The sequence below is a fragment of the Diaporthe batatas genome, assembly GCF_019321695.1.
Source record: "Diaporthe batatas strain CRI 302-4 chromosome Unknown Contig00003, whole genome shotgun sequence".
NCBI classification, from domain to species: domain Eukaryota; kingdom Fungi; phylum Ascomycota; class Sordariomycetes; order Diaporthales; family Diaporthaceae; genus Diaporthe; species Diaporthe batatas.
In genome coordinates, this window is record NW_025408550.1 from 5,466,610 (window position 1) to 5,480,023 (window position 13,414).

The window sequence follows — 13,414 nt, forward strand, 5'->3', positions numbered from 1 at the left end:
ATGGGTCGGTCGCTAGAGATGCTCATAGTAATTGCGGCCCGCTTCATGAAATGTGATCCTGCCAAGTTGTACTACATCATCTGCCTGCGCGGCCTGCGTCTGAACAAGAGTCACTTCAATACGGCCAGGGCCTGAACGGGTGTTATGAGCAAACCGGCAGAGTCCATCCCTCCTCCTGAGATGCATAATCAGCCGTGGCAACATCAAATAGCATTGAATCGAGAGATTTTGACCTCGAGAGGTTTCTGAGGCTTCAGAGAGCGTCGCCCGTGGGCGCCGGACCGTGCCATGGATGTTGAGCCGATTTGAAACGCTACTGCGCAGCTGTTAAGCAGCAACCTCAGAGCCAGCCGTCTTGGTGGCCCAGTTTTGGGGCACCAAGCTGCCTTACCGCCGCCCAATTCTCTACCCCTCCATGCATCAGCTTCCAAGGCACAGCCAGTGGCCAGCGGCCGGTGGCCACACAGTCTACTGTCGGCATGAGTCAAACGGGCGAAGGATTTTTCCTCGCGGCCGTCTAGATACGGCTGCCTCAGACGGCGTGAGAGGCGGTCTTTTTCCCACTGCCCATTAGATTGTCACCGGAAAGATGACGAGGCAGGCGGGCGGGCGGGCGGGCAGGCAGGCAGCGAGGTCGAGCGGTACTACCCAGGTACCCAGCAGCACAGCAGCCTTCTTTCTGGCAGTCCTCGAACAACGCATTGCAGCCGGGGCCCGCTAAACGCGGGGTAAGGAGCTACGACGTCGCCACTGAAAAAGTTTTTGGCGGGCCTAGAATTGCCCCTCGAAAGGTTTTGTCACAGAAAATGGCCTTGGTTGCATTAGGCAGGCTGGCAGGGGGCCGGCCAAAGGGGGGCGACTTCTCCGGAGGGAGGGCATCCATCCCATCGCGCCGTCGCGGCTTGCGGGACGACGATGACCTCACAATAATTAAGTCCCTTGTTCAGGTCATCCTCGACATGAACTACTGTGTAGTTCTCATCGCACAGTACTAATGACTACTGCATACTTCATCATAAGTCCACACGCCGTTGTTGGTCCGTCATGGCCAACCCGGGCTGCCAGGCTGCCCGTCGGATCCTGGTCGCCTTGGACGCTGAGTACACAGTACACAGCACACAGTACCTACCTGCGTGGGTAATAGTCGTATGGAGGCCAGCCATGGGATGGATGGATGCACGCATAGATGAACCGATGGAGCAATGGCAAATAAACAGATCCCTACCCGCGACAGCTCTGAAATCCTACATATGGACAGCCCAGACGCCCTCGACGCCCTCACTTGGGCCCCTGGAAACCAGGCTGCGGCCCAGTGGCTGCGGCGGGGACACTTGCTCGTCCCCCGTGGTATAATTTGCAACCGTCCATCCTAAACACCAAAACGCCAAACATGCATGGCCAAAACAGTCCGGTGATGCAGAGTCAGCCCTCAATCTCCAACATCTGCTTCAGTGCTGCCTCGGAAGCCCTCCACCACCTGCCCCGCTCCTCTAGGTCATCCTCGATGCCCCCAAGTGCCTGCTCCTTCCTCCGCCGCGCCTCTCTCGCCGCCGCCTGGCTGTTCTGCCTCTTGACCTCAAGGGGCTGCAGTTCGGTCTGCAGCCTCTCCATCTCCTTCCTCTTGCGGGGGACCTGCGCACGAAGCTGCTCCAGCTGCCTCTCCAGGTCGTGTCTCTGCAGCTTCTTCTCCGCGACCAGCTCCAGCGTCTTTGCCAGTGGCAGGTTGCGGCTTGGGTCCCCACCAGGCTGCAGCTGCTCCCGTAGCTGCGCGATCCTCTCCTCCAGCCCGGCGATCCTCCCCGGCATCTCCCGCAGCGTGGCCGTCTCCATCTGCACGGTCTCGTACCTCCTGCACAGCTCTCGTCCCTTTCTCTCCAGCTCCTCCACCGTGTCGGCGACCTCCATCTTGAGCGCCTTGAGCTGCGCCTTGGCCGCCGCGTTCTGCTTCTCCAGCTCAACATTCTCCTGTGGCGTCACGATCAGGGGCGGCTCCCCGACAATGGCGCGGATGAACTTCTCCTTGGTGACCTGCTCGACGTATGAGAAACGTAGCTTCGCAAATAACTCCTTGTAATGCGCCAGGTCAGCCTCCAGGCTCGCCGGCGTCGCGTCTGCGGATGAGCTGGACACGTCTGAGGTGCGGGCGGTGTTGGTTCCCTGGCCCGTCTGTGGCAACGCCGAGGATATTGGTTCGCTGAGTCTGATGATTGAAATCTCATGGTTTGACTGGAGGTCTTCCAGTTCATGCAATACATCCGCGGCCTTTTTCGCTGCCATGTTGAGTGTTGCCCAGCTCGTGCTGGGTGGTCTGGCTTCTCGGACAGGGAGGAGCAGACCGAGATAGACGTCAAGTGATGGTGTTGGGTCGCCCAGTATTGCGGGCAGGTGTATCGCAGATCTCGAGGCGCAGTCTCGCTGCGCGCAGTCTCGTGGTGTTGCTGCATAATAAATGCGATCAAGTCAGGCTGCGTGGGACCTCGAGCACGCGCCGAGTTTATATTTACACGGCCAAAAAGGGACTAGCGGGCTTGGACTGGAGTGGCTAGGCAAGGATCCTGCACGGGACGAAGTCGGCAAGATCCACGGTATCGGCCCCTGTTCTTACTTCCCCAGCGCAACTTCCTGTCTCGCAAAACCGAGACTGCTGCACTATCTTTTGGCCAAGGCTGGAATACTCGTTGCGCCTGCACCAACATGGGAAACGACGACTTGCTTACCGACGACCACGTCGCCGAACTACTCGCAAAAGAGGCCAAGGATTGCTCCTTGAAATACTCTACCATGGGAATGGAAGCCTACACCTCCTCATCACCCTCCAGCTCCAGGTTCGCAGGCCTCGACACCTTCGCAACTCTACCTTTCGGCCGCTGATACATCGTCTCTAGACCAGCCAACAAGGCCAAGCCCAACACTCGATTCCTGAGGAACATCATCAAGGGCACCGAACACCACAACAAGACGCTCACGGCGAAGGAGCTCGCCGACTCGCAGGCGCGCTTAAAAGAGCTTGCTGACACCGAAGAGGAGAAGCGCCGGAGGTACAAGCCCACGGCCAACGAGATCCGCGGCCGTCAGCTGGGGAACATCGCTGCCTTGCTGCAAGGCCAGCCGGCCCAGAAGAGGAAGCGCGCCGCAGCCACGGAGGAAGAAATCACGGATCTGCAGAAAGCTCGGGCCGCAGAGGATGCGCGACGACTTGCCGACACGGCGGCCGCCCGAAAACGAGCGCGCGATAAGGATGGCAAGCGGAGAAGATCGCTTGAGAGGTACCAGGCGCGCAGAGGCCGAGACGACGACGGGAGGGACAGGTCCAGGCGTGCGAATACATCTTCTGGCGACGAGGACCCGGTATCAGACGACCGGGGGAGGCGCCATCGGTCTCGATCCCCCACGAGCAGCCCAAGGAAACACCGCCACCGATCACCGCTGAGACGCGAACATAAGGAGAAGGGAACGCAGAGATCGTCCAATCGGTCAGGTCACAGCGCAGAGCAGGCAGAGAGCTTGTCGCAGCACGTGCGAAAAGACGAGGAGGACATAGACTCGGATCCACTTGAGGATCTGATCGGCCCAGCACCTCCGCCCAACAAGCCTCGAGGCCGCGGGGCGCTACGCGGGGTTTCGGGCATGGACAGCAGGTTCTCTTCCGACTACGACCCGAAATCCGACGTACAGATGGAAGACGAGAATGGCCGCGATGACTGGGACGACGCCTTGGAAGCTTTAAGGGATAGGGCCCGTTACAGGCAGCAGGGTGCGGATAGGTTACGCGAGGCCGGCTTGAACGAGGACCAGATCAAGAAGTGGGAGAAGGGCGGCGATAAGAGCGTCGATGACGTCCAATGGACCAAGGCAGGAGAGAAGCGGGAGTGGGATCGCGGTAAAGACGGCGACCGTGAGGTCGAGGGGTGATTGCTCCACACATGACACATGATTGCAGGAACGCTGGCGACAGATGTCTTCGACAGATGTCTTCTCGGCCCAGAGGATGTTTGACTTTGCATCCAAAAGACAAGACTCGACACACCGCGAGGCTCTCGAATTCGTTACCAGCTGAATAGTTTCCCCTTTGCGGTTGTAATGAAATGTCCCATTCGTGCAACACCTCAGCCCGTGATGTCCGTCCTACAATCATGTCTCCTGCAGCAGCTTGCTCTCTTGGGCACTGTGCAGTGAGGCAACCCAGTCGGCCTCGATTGGTCCAGGCAGTATACCAAAAGGACGACGCAGCCGGCTTACGTATATGCCAAGGGATTGGTAGGCGCTGAATACATACGCATAGGCGAAGAGAAAAATGGTAGCTCGAGGAATAAACAAGTGCCTTGTGCCTTTCAGATTGCCATGTGTATGGCTAGGGCCCTTGTCACACCGAAACCGGCGGGTCTCGCCGAGCAAGGGACATCTGGACTGGGCCAGGCTTAACTTAGCGCATGACGTCGCGCGCCTGTCAGAAGTACTCCGTACACTTGGAGAAATCAATGGAAAAACCGCGACTCCACGCGCCCAGCGCAGCGGCCAGGAACCCACCCGCATACAGCATCGGACCTGCTGGAGAATTTCTTCCCCATCATATTCCTGCGACATACAACCCAAGAGGCAAGACCTGGAGATTGCCTTCGAAAAGAACATCCGGCTTCACGTCATCCACAAGGACAGCCAGCGTGCAGCGCGTCAAGAGACAGCCAAGATGGTGTACGTGCGCCAGGATAAGCTTCCTGGCCTCAAGGAGTACAAGTACTCGGGCGTTGATCACTCGCTCGTGTCGCGGTACATCCTCAAGCCCTTCTACACGAATGTGGTCATCAAGTGCTTTCCCATGTGGATGGCGCCCAACCTGATCACCCTCACTGGCTTCACCTTCGTCGTCGCCAACTTCTGCACGCTGCTCTGGTACAACCCGACCCTGGACCAGGACTGCCCGACATGGGTCTACTACAGCTGGGCCATCGGCCTGTTCCTTTACCAGACCTTTGATGCGGTCGACGGCTCGCAGGCGTGAGTTGTTCCGGTGTGGCCTTGGGGCCTTGAGATCACAGCATGGGGTTTTGCGCTGACTTTGCTCTCGTCTGTCCAGCCGCCGAACACGCCAAAGCGGCCCGCTGGGTGAGCTGTTCGACCATGGCGTCGATGCGGTTAACACCTCCTTGGAGGTCCTTCTTTTCGCGGGCAGCCAGAATATGGGCCAAGGATGGACGACAGTAGCAATATTATTCTGCTGTGAGTCACACGCCGCAAGCGATCATGTTCGCTTCTACCAGAACCAAGAGTTCCAGGGTATAACGCGGCATCTCAGCTGACCTGTATCGCCATAGCACTCCTGACCTTCTACGTCCAAACCTGGGATGAATACCACACCAAGACTCTGACCCTGGGCATCGTCAGCGGGCCCGTGGAGGGCATCTTGATCATCTGTGCAATCTACACGATGACCGGCTATCTCGGTGGTGGACACATCTGGACTTACTCGGCCCTGGAGACCATCGGGGTTCCTCGACAGCCCTGGGTCCCGGATTTTATCTACAACATGTCCTTCTCGCACTGGTATATGGTTCAGGGCTTCGTCGTGCTGTGCCTCAACACCGTTGAGTCGTGCCGCAACGTCATCAAGGCGAGGCGAGCCCGTGGCGACCGCAGCCGGTACGCGCTGGTTGGTCTGGTGCCTTTCTTCGTCACCTGGGCACTGATCGTCGTGTACCTGCTTCTGCAGCCGAACATCCTACACAACCATCTGGTCCCCTTCGCCATGTTCTGCGGCATCGTCAATGCCTACTCGGTTGGGCAGATGATCACGGCGCACCTGGTGAAGCTCGAATTCCCCTACACCAACGTCCTTGTGTTGCCGTTGGCATATGGCGTTATCGACTCGCTGGGCCCGTGGTTGCAATTCGAGTTCGGACACCCATGGCTTGGGTGGCCCAGTGCGCTTGGCGATGATGTGTACCAGGTGGCGTACATGTTCCTTATGCTGGGTGTGTCTATTGGTGTGTACGGCTCATTTGTCGTCGATGTCATTGTTACTATCTGTGACTACCTCGACATCTGGTGCCTGACGATCAAGCATCCCTATGTGGAGCCCCAGGCGAACGGGAAGAAGACGAAGTGAGGAACAGACCGGGACAGCAATGCCACAGGGCTCGGTTGATACGCGACATCGGCCCATGGGCTTTGCACATTATGTCCATGTGTTGAAGTGCTTTTGCGGTTATGCCAGCAATAGTCGGCGTCTTTGTATACTTAGACTTGCTGATCGCCAACGAAGGAACGCTTATAGGTTACATACGAAATATCATGACTTGGGGGGCGGTGGAGCTGCTAACTCATTCACAGGTTCGTGCGACGGAGATGATCGGTGGGAATTGTGGCGTCCGGATCATGAAAGGGGGTTATGGGATTCTGACTTATGATACCACTTAATACGAGACGAATGCCATGAATATTTCAACAAGACGACCAATGGCAGGCTACCCGGTCTCCCACGCGGTGCAATCGTCAACGCATGTCTTGAGGGTCTACCGGCAGGCATACAACGTTTCTCGAGCCACCTATAACAAGAACCCATTGTGTCACGGTACAAAATAAAAGGAAGACAAAATAACTCGACTTCGCTCCCTAAGAAAGAATTACTGCCAAGAGAATTTTGACCCAGCCCAATAAAGATTTCCCAAAGAATATGCCCAAATAAAATGCTCCCAAACGACTCGAATACTGCGAGATTCCACGCCCATGACGATCAATCCTGCTGCTCCCATGATCCCGACCCTACCCTTCGGAGCCGTCCGCGAGCCAGGTCTAGGTATGCAACAAAGCCATGTGATTCCCATTCCCATGCTTTCCGTCCCGGCGAATGGATCGCCCGTGTGCGTTCATACTCTCCTCTCCAAGCATTCGGACGACCACAGTTGGACAAGACCACATTCACGCTCTGGTGCGGATTGGCTGTGTGTGTGTTGTTTTTACTGCTTCAAGCCCCATCCCGAAAAGTCCAAGCGCCTTGCACTCCCACGTTGATCATGAGGGGATCACCGGAAATCCCCAAACCGCTCTCCCGCGGTGAAGGGCTCCTCATTATTGCGACTTTTGGCACCCCTGCCGCCCCGGTGTGACCGGGATCTGCGGCGGCCTAGTAGTGGCTCCTCAAAGCAGCTCGTCGCTTCCGGAGGCGACACTCTCCTCGATGGCCTCGAGGATGGCCTTCTCCTCAAACACGGGCCCCTGCCCGTCACATTTGGCCAGGTGCTTCAGCCGGTTGCTGATGTCCGCGATGTCAACCAGGCCCCTCTTGTACAGTTCATGGCTGATGATATAGTCCCATGTGGCGCCGGCCGCGTAGAGCCTCTCGCCGCTGTCGCTTGTGACGATGCGGTGGCTTGGCGTCTTGTTCGGGTGTTGAGACAGGACGTTCGTGTAGAAGTCGGTGGGGTTGTACTGCAGGGGCCCGGTTGTTACGGGCGCGCCGGCGTGGCCGGGCGAGTGGCCACCGCTGATCGAGGAGGTCGCCTTCAGGATCTCGTTCTCAGTGCTCATTTTCTGGAGGTCGCGCTTCAGCTTTTCGTTCTCCGAGGCAGTCTCGTGCTGTGCGGCCTCCAGAGAGGCAAGTTTCGCCTCTAGGTCTTTGACATGCCGCTCTTTCCTTTCCCTGAAGGCCCGCTGACTACAAGGGGGGACGCAAAAGTCAGCACAGCGTGGGGGCAAATGCTCAGGGGCGCAATGATGCAGTAGAGAATCCTGCCTGCTGAGACAAGATACACGGGATGTGTCGGCTCCAGAAGGGCAGGGTTGCGGGAGCACTCACGCAGCACGATTCTGAGCCTTGCGCCTCGACTGGGCGGGTGTGAGGTCATCTTCCTCTGCTGAGTTCGACCCTTGTCTGCCAGCATCAAGATCCGGGATTGGTTCCGGCTTGGTGCTCAGGGACAAGCCGTCGGCCTGTGCTGGCTTGACGACGGCGGCAGCAGCGCCGTTGGCGCCTCGGTGCGAATGAGAATGGCCATTATGGGCGACAGGATGTTGGTTTGGCGGCGTTGGAGGCCCAGGGAAGGCGGGCGGTGGGTTAAACTGGGCTGCGTACTGATCAAAGTTCTGGAATTGTTCGCTGGGGTAGTGATCGAAGGCATCCTGAGTAAGAGATGTGTAAGCCATGCGAGCCAGCAACATGAGGCGCTAGTGATGTGGGCTGCAGAGGCAAGGGAGCAGGACAGGCGCAGGAAAACGGGGCCCGAAAGAGCCGCATGATGTATGCAAGTACACGGGAGACGACGAGAGATGGCTGCCGGGGACTCACTGGGGGCGATGTGGTGTTGAAGTCCTCAGAGCCGGCCGAGTTGGAATGCGAAGGCGTCAGAGGAGGAATGCTGATGGGGAACTGGTGGTAGGGCGCCTGGGCCCCCGCAAAGTAGGCTGCCTGCGAGTAATCCATGTTTGCCCACGAACTGGAAGGGCTCCGGGATACGGTGAACTCGTTGGCCTCTCTCCTTTGGAACACAAGCCGGGTGATGAGGCGTCGCGAGAAGCCGTCCTTGACGACACGGAGCGGATATTGCTTGCTGGTCGGCGGTGCGCGGTGCGTCGTGCGTCGTGCGTCGTGCGTCGTTCGGCCTGTCAGTTAGATCTCCAGGGCGGGCAGCAGGTGGTGGGGAGGGATGATTTATGCGCTGGGCATCCCACCCAGATATAGACCACTCCACCGCCCCGGCAGAGGGAAACGTGCCTATGGGCCAGTCTGGTAGGTCTGGCTGGGAAGCCTAGCTCCTGGACGCCGGCACCCTGGCACCTGGAAACTAGGAGAAACCGCCATCCAACCTTAAACCTGCCCCTGTACCCGGCCTCTGCGGGACCATGTGCTGCTCATGGACTCGGGTCGCAACCCCGAGCCTGAGCCTCGACATGAGCCCGCCCTCGGCCCAGGCATGCTGGCATGTCGCGCATCCCCATTGCCCATGGGGGCATCGTAGTGTAGTAGTCAACGGCTGCCTGGGATGCCTCCAAGTCGGAGGAAGCAGAGTTCGCCACGCGCCTATTCGTGCCGCCCGCAAGGCATGTTCCCCGACAGGATCCTGATAATGCGCGCCACACAGCGGACCGCTGTCCCTACAGATTCCAGAATAGATGGGAAAGGCGCACGAGCCCCGGTGGACATAGCTCCCGGGTTCGGTTGAACAACTCGTGTCTCGCCCTGAAAGCTTCTGCTCTTCCTCCCCCATGCAAGGGTATTTGACCGCCCGCGTCCAGATGCCCATACACCACAGCGTTCTGGGCCAGCCACCAACATGCAGGCTGACTGCCTTCAACAAAGCCAGCCGGTCCTGACCGTGGTCTGACTGCGGATGGCCAAAGGGCTGTCTGCCTCTTGGGCCAGCGGCAGACAGGAGCTGGAACCCTGAGAGGGTGCAGCCACCCGGATGCCCATTGGTTCCGGGTAAACTCAGCCTGGCAATTAAGCCAGAAGGAAACGGAGACGCCCACAACTTCTGGCTGTTTCCAACTTGGTGGTGCTTGCCTGGAATGTGTTGTACGAGGTTGGGAGGATAGGTTAGGGAGATCCCCCTAAACCTTACAGCAATTCAGTCCACATGTCGCACATGAGCTGGTGTTATACCGTACCATCCTCCCCAACCTCGGCCAACTTCTCACTAGTCGCGCCCCAAGCCCTATGGGGATTTGCGGTATCTATCCATTTACCGTCTCTGATCGACGGTGCCCGGGTTGGCAGGTTGGCAGGGCCTGTGGAAGTCAAGTCACCTAGGTGCCAAGGTCCTAGCCGTCCGAGCTTGAAGCCACCCTGCAGCCCTGTTACAGCATCTTCATTTTCATGTCCCACGCGGTGTCTGGTGACCGAGTCTCGGCCACCTGTAGCTTACTCATACACACAGACATATTCTGCGCAGAACAACATGCAGGGGCAGTGGCGACCCGACCCGCCAGGAGGTGGAAACTGGATGAGGATTCCTACCTTGGAAAATGGTCTCTGTCCCCCCTTTCAGTGCTTCGCTCTATCGGCAGGCGCAATGCATCCAATGTTGCGGTAAACAAGCCATATCCTCTGAACGAAAGACTCCAGGGTCAGGAGGACTCCCCTATCGCGGTGCTCCTTAGTCTAGGCACATCCGGCTCGAAGCGATACGCTGTACTGTGCAGGAGAGTGCCAGTCGACCGGTAGCCATTCCAGGCGTCGAAACACGGTCTGCTAGGCCCGAATGAGGGATGCACGAGAGGAGGACCAGTACGTCAAGACGAAGATGCCGTTGACAACGGAACAGAGCCACACGGTGGACTGGCAGAAGTCTGTCTGGACGTCAGCAACTCATGGGGCCGACTCGGAGGCGAAGTGACAGCACGGGGTTCCGTGGTCGTGCCCATGGTTGAACAAGGCGCCTATGGGAGGTAACGGTCCGGTACGATGCTTTGTTGCTCTGTCGTTTTGGCCGTGTCGTTTGTCTCGTCTCTGAAGCAGCTCGTATGTATCGTCGAGCCTGTACTGCTGGTAAGCGTCAATAATACAGCTTCCTTAGCACACATCAATAACACAATCTCGTCAAGTTGGCTGGCACGCAGCAACGTCCGAATTGTGGAGGATATGCTCTCTTGGTGGCTCACGTTGGCCATACTGCTTGATTGTTCCTATGAAGCCATAGGACAATTTAAGCCTAGAAGTCGCACGCAAACAATGCCGTGCCTGTGTGTCCGCGTTTGCGTCTGCGCTGCCGGGCGTACTTCTTCTCCCATCAAAGTTGGCAGAAGACAGGTCATCTGTCTTCATGGCAGCTTTCTATTGTGACCCGAACCGTGCAAGAGGGCCTAGCCGCCTCTCGAGGGGGCCTTAGCAGTTGGGCAGCCAAGAGGCAGGTGCAATCGAGCGAGGGAGTGTGAACACGGTGGACAGACCTGGGTAAGTGAATCGTGCCAACGTACAGCACCAGTGCAAAGCCAGAGGTGTTTCCCTACTCTGTGAAACACTGTTAGCTAGCCAGTCATCACTTAGGGTCATTGACTGCACAGTTGAGGGCTCTGACTGGCAAGGATGAGGCAGACATAGGCATTGGCAGCTCAAGGGGTCAACTCACTCGCTCTCACTCTCACTCCAACTGCAGTAACAACCTTGGACCTTGGAACTTTTTGGAAGCGACCTAGAGGGAAAGCACACACCCATCATTGCGGGAAGGCAGACTTCACAATTGTCTGGTTTTCATTTGCCACTTTGGAGTCCAGTGCCATCATTGCCTCTACTCGACCCAAGCATCCTGCTACTCCCTGTTCCTGCTGCAGTTCTACTGCCGGCAGCAACTTTCATCTTCAGCCTCTCTGGGTAATATTCCCTTGACATTCTTCTTCTATCTTTCTCCGACTTACAGCACTGAATCAGTCCGTCAGTCACCTACTGTCGCCCTTTGCCTTTCCCCTTCCCCTTCCCCTTCCACTCCCCTTGTGTCCACCTTGTCGCTTCTCCCACCCCCCCCCACCTTCTCCCTGTGGTGGCTCACACCGGTTTGATACCGTCGATTCCAGCTTGAAGGAGCCTTTTGTCCACTTTCGACGGTGTCTCTTCGGTGACTCTTTCCGCCTACTATTCTGTTTTCCCGGTCAACTTCCCATTCTCTTTCGCAGCAGCTGTGTAAGTTGCAATGCTCCCTCTATGATTTGAAATCTAACTAAAATCAAGGTAGGAACGGGAAGTCTCGAGACAAGAACATAACAACGCCCATGTCTACCTCCAGCACCGCAACCGCCCCTCCCAAGGGAAAAGCTGCACAGCAAACAGTCTACACAACTGCCGGTACTGTCTACAACCCGACGGCTCCTCCCCTTCAGCCACCTTCCCGGAGAGGTCGTGCTTCGAGGTGGGCTCCACCTTCTCCGGCAGAGCTGGCTCTTTTGAACCAGTCTGTCCTGGCCAGCTTCCCCTACAAGCCATACCGCTCTCCTCCTACCACGGCCTCGAGCCTGAAGCACTACACTCCCCTTCAGCAGAATAGCGATCGCGCCGCTGAGCCTCTCATGGGCATATCGGCCTCGGGACGCACCCTTTCCGAGTCCTCTTCCACCTTGTCGCTCAATAGCGCGCCATCGCAAGGAAACACAAACAGCCTCAACGCCAACGGCCGTGTTCTCGACGACATGCGTCTCACAGATGATGAAAAGGACGAAGAGGAGCTGACCAGAATGAGCAATCTGCCTGTGCGAACCATCACCAACCTGGCCTCCTACCCAAACCCATCTCAGAAGCTAGCCCAGAAGGCCCTCGATCGTGCGCGAGAAACGTTCAAGACAGCCGCAGAGACTGACCGATCTTCGACGCCCAGTTTCTCACAGCAGGGTGCCCACGGGGTAGAAGGACCTGGGGCCAGATCAGCATCAGTCAATCTTGATCGAGACGGTCCTGCGAGTTCTGGCTGGATCACAAAGTATGACCATTTGAGCAGCACTGCGAGATCTAGTGTGCTCTCCAATGGTCCAGGAGCGCCCCAGCCGTTGACCGCCGGACCACCAGGACAGAGACAGTACAAACCGTCCACTTTAGAGGCTACATTCCGAGCTTTGCAGTCGGACGTCCAGAAGCCTTCCTCCTCCTCCACCGACGAGAATATGCTCGGCAACAACTCCTTCTCGATGAACATTGGAAAGCCAGACACAGTCACCGGGTCGTCTCGACCTCAGTCACCTCATCAGATGCCCTTGCCTGCCAAGGATTACATCGAGTCTTTCATGTCGGCTGCCAATCCTAGGACCAGCTTGGCCTTCCGGTATGAACCCACTCATCCACGCCGACGCACTCACGATACGCTCTCTGCTGAGGCAGTCAGAGGATATTTTCCCGACGGATTCCCTCCTGATCTGGGTCCCCCAACGGTTCCATTATTCTCGAGCAGCACTGGACGACCAGAGGGTCGCTTTCCTCCCACTCCGGAGGAGCTTCAATTGAGGGACGCTCGCTCGAAAATCGCCTTCTACGGCGCCTATCAGGACTTGACAAAGACCCTGGACATGAGAATCACAGAGGCGCAGAGAAAGCTTCATGATCTCGAGCTCGGCTTTACGGGCTCGCGCGAGCGGACCGCAGCTCGCAATGCGGAAGTTGAGGTCTTATTCCATTCTGCCACGCTTGGGAAACCAAGGGAAGACATTGATGTGGAAGCTGTCCACAATCTGCCAGCTCATGAGGCGGCCACGCCGCTCATAAACATGGCCTTCTCGACTCTGCTCAACTACTGGGCCGATGGTCGGCTCATGGAGATTCCGACCGGCTTTGGAAGGACGGAGCAAACCAAGATCAAAGTCCGCAGCCAGGAAATATGTGCTGGCCACAGAATCGCGGGCTGGTAGAGTCAAATTGACAACATGTCCAGGCCTGATAGGGGATACTTGAGGAAAGCTGAGAAGGGCAAATTGCTTGGTGTCCCAGGGACATCGTAAAAGTTTG

General features: G+C 57.3%; 5 protein-coding genes across 5 annotated transcripts; 3 read left to right on the forward strand and 2 right to left on the reverse strand.

The window, feature by feature from the left end:
* Nucleotides 1-628: 628 nt before the first annotated feature.
* KVR01_002669 (uncharacterized protein) lies at nucleotides 629-2,439 on the reverse strand. Its single transcript, XM_044788557.1, has one exon. The coding sequence runs from the start codon at nucleotides 2,275-2,277 to the stop codon at nucleotides 1,423-1,425; it is 855 nt and encodes a 284-aa protein (XP_044647684.1). The 5' UTR covers nucleotides 2,278-2,439; the 3' UTR covers nucleotides 629-1,422.
* A 70-nt stretch (nucleotides 2,440-2,509) lies between these two features.
* Nucleotides 2,510-4,102, forward strand: KVR01_003285 (uncharacterized protein). The gene is made up of 2 exons (XM_044782386.1): nucleotides 2,510-2,825; nucleotides 2,886-4,102. The coding sequence occupies exons 1-2, from the start codon at nucleotides 2,695-2,697 to the stop codon at nucleotides 3,910-3,912; spliced, it is 1,158 nt and encodes a 385-aa protein (XP_044648300.1). The 5' UTR covers nucleotides 2,510-2,694; the 3' UTR covers nucleotides 3,913-4,102.
* Nucleotides 4,103-4,687: 585 nt separating this feature from the next.
* Nucleotides 4,688-6,103, forward strand: KVR01_003742 (uncharacterized protein; the record flags this gene model as incomplete). Its single annotated transcript, XM_044781577.1, has 3 exons — nucleotides 4,688-4,995; nucleotides 5,075-5,217; nucleotides 5,313-6,103. 3 exons carry the CDS (start codon nucleotides 4,688-4,690, stop codon nucleotides 6,101-6,103), a joined length of 1,242 nt encoding a protein of 413 aa, XP_044648757.1.
* A 1,031-nt stretch (nucleotides 6,104-7,134) lies between these two features.
* On the reverse strand, nucleotides 7,135-8,416 carry KVR01_002177 (uncharacterized protein; the record flags this gene model as incomplete). The annotated part of the gene is made up of 3 exons (XM_044789689.1): nucleotides 7,135-7,651; nucleotides 7,793-8,115; nucleotides 8,282-8,416. The coding sequence occupies 3 exons, from the start codon at nucleotides 8,414-8,416 to the stop codon at nucleotides 7,135-7,137; spliced, it is 975 nt and encodes a 324-aa protein (XP_044647192.1).
* Nucleotides 8,417-11,576: 3,160 nt separating this feature from the next.
* KVR01_002110 (uncharacterized protein) lies at nucleotides 11,577-13,317 on the forward strand (the record flags this gene model as incomplete). The annotated part of the gene is made up of 4 exons (XM_044791067.1): nucleotides 11,577-11,608; nucleotides 11,661-12,321; nucleotides 12,664-12,737; nucleotides 12,864-13,317. The coding sequence occupies exons 2-4, from the start codon at nucleotides 11,698-11,700 to the stop codon at nucleotides 13,315-13,317; spliced, it is 1,152 nt and encodes a 383-aa protein (XP_044647125.1). The 5' UTR covers nucleotides 11,577-11,608; nucleotides 11,661-11,697.
* Nucleotides 13,318-13,414: the final 97 nt, after the last annotated feature.